At 51.7% G+C, this 5,309-nt stretch overlaps 1 protein-coding gene across 1 annotated transcript; it reads right to left on the minus strand.

Moving 5' to 3' along the window:
• Positions 1-342: 342 nt before the first annotated feature.
• LOC118631379 (granzyme H-like) lies at positions 343-3,125 on the minus strand. The gene is made up of 5 exons (XM_036263688.1): positions 2,940-3,125; positions 1,956-2,100; positions 1,364-1,493; positions 974-1,231; positions 343-613 (listed from the first exon to the last, which is right to left on the minus strand). Exons 1-5 carry the CDS (start codon positions 2,992-2,994, stop codon positions 452-454), a joined length of 750 nt encoding a protein of 249 aa, XP_036119581.1. The 5' UTR covers positions 2,995-3,125; the 3' UTR covers positions 343-451.
• Between the last annotated feature and the right edge of the window lie 2,184 nt (positions 3,126-5,309).

Consider the following 5,309-nt stretch of genomic DNA (forward strand, 5'->3'; position numbering starts at 1 on the left):
TTCTGGATTCTTTTATGTTGCAATTGGCAGTGGGGCTGCGTGGGGTGAGGGTATAAGTGTGGCTTGAAGTAGGAGGGCAATGTGGATGAGATAAGAGGGCCCTCGAGAAAATGGTCATTTTTTTCTGGGGGAAGTATCCCTTTCCCGATGGAGTCTACATTCTGCCTGGCAGGGGGGCTGGCACCGGGGAGGTGTATTTAGAAGGAGCTGGGTATCAAGGAAGCATGAGCTTCATTCTCGAGGTGGAAGGTGGGGCCCGATGAATGGGGAGCTCTAACATGAAAACGTGGACAGGTGGTGCTGGACACAGTGGGTAACTAGCACACGCTTGTGATTTCCGTTCTAGAGATGCAAGTTTATTCTGTGTCTGGCAGCTTCCCCTCCACCCCGTCTGGACAATGCCGTTCTGGCCTGAGCCCCAGAGGGAGATGGAGGGATCGGTCCGGGTGCCTCAGTCTGGTCTGTGCAGCTGGAAACGTTTCATTGTTTTTTCTATCCAGGGCAGAAAGCTGGAGATCTTGGTTTCAACACGTGGAGGTTTCCCGTCTTTTTTCCCAAAGGCAACAATGCCTTGGGCCCTTTTGTCACACACGAGGGGACCTCCGGAGTCTCCCTATGGGCACAGAAGAAGGACTGAACTGGGCCTTCTCCTGGCCCTGCTCTCCTCACTGCCTGGGGGTGGGGGTCTGTGTTAGGGGGTGGCATGGGAGGTCAGGGTGAGGGCAGGCCTTTTTACCTCCCTAGGTCTTGGTCTTCAACTTGACCCTGGTCTTCTACTTTCTCCCTCCCCCAGGAAGCCTCTGCCCATCAGTGGCTGTAGGACAGCCTCTCGTCTCCCCCGGGGAGATAGGACCAGAGACTGGCTTGGTGGAAAGGCTGACGGCATAGGGCTCTGGTTAGTTCCCACTGTTCCAGGGTCCCTCCAGGCTTGGGTGTGCCCACGGCTGGGTGTGGACAATGTTGGGGATCTCACCGAAAAAGTAGACTGATTCTTTTTTGGGTCCCCCACACAGATCTGGGTGTCGTTGCGGAAAGAGCTTCTGTAGCGTGCGCGGCACTGCCTGTCCTCTTGGATTTCCAGCTGTACCTCATGCAGTTTGTCCGTGGTGGTGTTCAGGTCAACTCGCCCCCAGCCTGCCACACTGCACACCATCCCTGGCTTGACCTGCTGTCCCCTCCTGGGCAGCTTGAGGAGGCCCACGGCGGCAGTCAGTTTGGCCTTCCTCCTCAGCTGAGGTCAGAGCACAGGAATTCTCATCTAGCAAGGGCCCACAGACACCAGAGACCGTCACAGCCCTGGGACAGGTAAAGGGGTCCTACTGGGGTTAAGGTGTACAAGAACCGGTGGAGCGAGGTTCCTTACCTGCAGTAACATGATGTCATTGACTTTGGGACGATAGCCTGGGTACGGGATGATTCTTTCCACTGGGATGACCTGCTGGGTTTTCTCATGCTTCCTGATGTTGTGGGCTCCCAGGATGACTGTTATGAAGCTGCCCAGAGAGCAGAGAGGGAGGTGGGACACAGCTGAGACCACCCAGGGGCCGTGAAGGAAAGAGGACAGCTGGGGACAGGGCAGGACTAGAGTGGAGAGGGATCATAGAAGGTGGGGCCTGGGAATGAGCACGTCTGTGCCCTGCTTCTTGGCAGCTCGGGCTAGGTGGCAGTTCCTGGAGCAGATTTAGGTTGCTCAGCCATGCACCGAGTTAGCCTGTCTCTAAGCAGAGCTGTGGATTTCTCACATTTGTGCCCTGGGCTCCAGGGCACAACCTTGGCCTCCTTCCCATGCTCCTTTGATCCATCCCTCTGGTCTTCAACAGGCCACTCGCATTGAACTGTCCCTCTCTCCCCAACGCTGCTCCGTCCTCTGCAGAGCTCCTCTGAGCTACCAGGTCTGCAGCCCTGGAGCAGAGGGTTCCCTGCGGAGGGGTGGGGAACAAGGCTGCGCTCCTCACCTTCCCTGGCAGTGAGCGGCCGTCAGCACAAAGTTCTCATGCACAAGGAAACCCCCACATCGTGTTCTGTTTACAGTCTTGATTCGAAGAAATGCCATGTAGGGACGAGAGTGAGGCTTGACCTCATGCCCCTCGATGATTTCCCCTGAAAGAACAATTCTGCCCTGCCGGCTGTGCTCATGGAGCCAAGGGCTGCAGGGGAGGCTGGGACAGCAGGAGTAGGCGGGCAGGGTTGGGTGGCAGATGGTGATGTGTGGAGTCATCAGCCATAACCAAGAAGAGGTCCTGCAGGTTCCTTGGGCAGCATTCCTGGCTTCCCACCTGGCCTGAGAGGCCCAGATTCTCCCTCCGACAAAGGGAAGAGCAGAGCCCATCCCCACATTCCTGCTGCGGTTGTGCGTGTGGTCAGACAGGCTTTGTGTTCGGGAAAATCCTTCCCCCTACGCTCCCCTGTCTTCTCTCCCTGCTTGTTCCCAGACTCACCAAGCTGCTGCTGGTTTGTCATATTGAGAACAATGTCAGTGAAAAATTACCAGAGAGAACTTGAGACTGAACCAGCCAAACACCCGTGCTAAGGGGACCAGGATGCCACCGACTCTGGGAGCCACTGGGTCCTCAGCTTCTTTACAAGGTTTGGAGAAAGGGGTGGAGATTGAGGGTAGAGTTCAAGACAATGAGTTAAAGGTCAGTGGGCTTTACTTTGATTCCAGAAGCCAGCCCCCTTTTCCAAGCTGCTGTTTTCTGGGGAATTATTTCTCATTTCTAGCTTCCAACCTTCTTCCAGGTGCCTTTGCCTTCGCCCTGCCATTCTCGCTGAGTTCTCACTCAGCATCCGATTTGCTGGTCTTTGGGGGAGGTGGGATCTAGAGTTGAGAAAGCTCCTGGGGATGGGCTGGGGCCAGGATGAGTCTGAGTGGAGCATCTGGGCATGGCCGTACCAGTGTGGCATAGGACTGGGCTTCTGCTGTGGGGACAGTCACTCACCTGCCTGGGTCCTGGGGTCCAGAAGGAAGGCCATCAGGAGCAGAAGCGGCCGCATCTCCTTAGGAAGTCTGCCCGGGTCAGAGCTACTGGGGCTCCCTTCCTCGTGGTCCTTGAGCCCAGGGTTCTCTGGTGCCGTGGTTGTGATCACACAAGGCTCTGTGAGTGTCTCACACAGCTGTCTGGTCAAGTCCTCAGACCTGAGTAGACTGAGAACTTATCAGTAACCACATAAGCATCCGTAGACTCAGGGGTGACGATACCACTGCAAAACAGGAACCACAGGCTATAAATAGGGCGGTTTGTGATGCTGCATCAGCCAGTACAAGGCCCCTGAGCCCCAGAAATCCAAATCACATGATAATGGCTGCAAGGTCCCCTCATTTCTTTGGGTCTCTCTTGACAGTTAGGGTGGTTGTTTATTGAGGTTTCCTTTTTGTGAAACTCAGGGGGTATTGGAGATGAGATTTCTTGTTTCTGGTGGAAAAAACAAAGCCATCAGTGATCAGATAAAAATGGTGAGGGCTGTGGTTTGAGGGATGGACAGAACGGTGTGCCAGTAAGGCCGAGGAAGGCTGTTCTAGTTACTATAAAACTGAGTGGTTGAAACGACAAACAACAACATATATTTTGTTGACAAAGCTGGTTTAGTGTGGATAGCTCCCTCCTGCCCAGTGGTCAGTGCTGGCTGTTTGCGGGGCATGCCAGTTGCTCTCTGTGAGGGTCTCTCATAGAGCCTCTGCACAATATTGTTCTCATAGAGCCTCTGCACAATATTGTTCGGTTTTCTTTGCAACATGAGAGTTGCCTTCCTGAGAGTGAGCCTCTCTTCCAAACTGACCCTGACAAAAGTATTCTTCATTCCTAGATTTTAAGTCATGTAGTATTCATTCTACCTTATTGCACTTCTTGGGGCAATCAAAAGCCCTCACCCAGATCTAAAAGGAAAGAGTGAGAGGGATTCCAAAATGGCAGTGGAGTGATGGAAGCTAGGCAAACCATCTGCCAGGACCAAACTGGAATTACAATGAAAATAAAGACAAATCATCAAAAAAAAAAAAGCAACAGAAAAGCAGCTTGGAGGACCATATAACAGGGGATACTGACTTGATCCTGGTAGGACTGCGGAGGCGGGAGAGGGAGGCTGGAAGCCCACCACCAGCAGCGGTCTTAGCTGTGAGCAGCGCCCTCAGGGTTACACTGCCAAGCTGCTCCACAGTGCTGAGCCGGGACAGAGGCTAAACTAGCCACAGCCACTCACCTTGGGCTCCGGCAGAGAAAAGGCAAACTGGACTAGAACTGTGTCGGGACACTCGGGATTTGGAGGGCGGTCAGAGCTTTTGCTCAGTTGCAGCCACAAAGGACAGTGGTCATCTTACTCCTTCCCAAAGCTCTGGGAAGAAGCAGCGGACCCTCCCTTGGAGATTCAACCCCACCTGTTGGCCATTGAAATGCAAATTGAGGCTCATTAACAACTAGCATCTGCCCCACCCTTGGGAAATCCCCTTCCACTAAACACCTGAGGGAGTTTTTCATTCAACTGAGAAGCCAAGGCTCTTCAAGTAACTGAGACTAATCCCTCCAGGCAAAAGTGAGAGGATAACTGAACCATTCCTGTGCTTGCAACTCTGCCCAGGAAGGTAAGACTTGACAGTGGAGTTTAACGTGGGTCCTCCCACGCTTATCCAAACCAGTACAGGGTGCCACAAATACCAGAACACCAACACCCACAGGGAAAATTTGGCAGACTCCAAAGCCCACTGAGATAGCCAAAATGGTGAAACACAGAAACAAAAGCCAAATGAAAGAAAAGAAACCTCTACCGAAGATGAGATAAATGAGGTGCAGTTAAGAAGTTAACAGAACTAGAATTCAAGCCATGATCTTGAGGAAGCTCAACAGCATGTGTAAGGACATGAGCACCATGAGTAAAGACATAGAAAGGTTGAAAATCAACCAGTTGGAAATTAACAACCACCAAGAAGAAATGAAGAATGACATATCAGAAATAAAAAACACATTGGAAGGTCTAAACAGCAGAGTAGAGGAAGCTGAGAACCGGATCAGTGAATTAGAAGACAGGGTAGAAAAAATCAACCAATCAGAAAACCAAAAGGAAAAAACGATTTAAAAAAACGAAGATAGCTTAAGAGAACTGTGGGACAACTGGAAAGGTAATAACATTTGCACCATAGGAGTCTCCAAAGACGAAGAAAATGGGTAAGGGTTAGAGAATATATTTGAAGAAATAATCACAGAAAACTTTCCTAACTTGGTGAAGGTGGAAGGCATTCAAGTTCAAAAAGCACAGAGAGCCCCAAGTAAGAAGAACCCAAACAGGCCCACACCAAGACACATAGTAATTAAAATGTC

This window comes from Molossus molossus, unplaced genomic scaffold (genome assembly GCF_014108415.1).
Source record: "Molossus molossus isolate mMolMol1 unplaced genomic scaffold, mMolMol1.p scaffold_m16_p_1, whole genome shotgun sequence".
NCBI classification, from domain to species: domain Eukaryota; kingdom Metazoa; phylum Chordata; class Mammalia; order Chiroptera; family Molossidae; genus Molossus; species Molossus molossus.

Coding starts and splice junctions, on each gene's coding strand:
- LOC118631379 (XM_036263688.1), bottom strand. CDS start 2,994: ATGCGGCCGCTTCTGCTCCTGATGGCCTTCCTTCTGGACCCCAGGACC. Junction 1,232..1,363: donor ATGACATCATGTTACTGCAG/GTAAGGAACCTC, acceptor CTCTGACCTCAG/CTGAGGAGGAAGGCCAAACT. Junction 614..973: donor AGAATCAGTCTACTTTTTCG/GTGAGATCCCCA, acceptor CTGTGCCCATAG/GGAGACTCCGGAGGTCCCCT.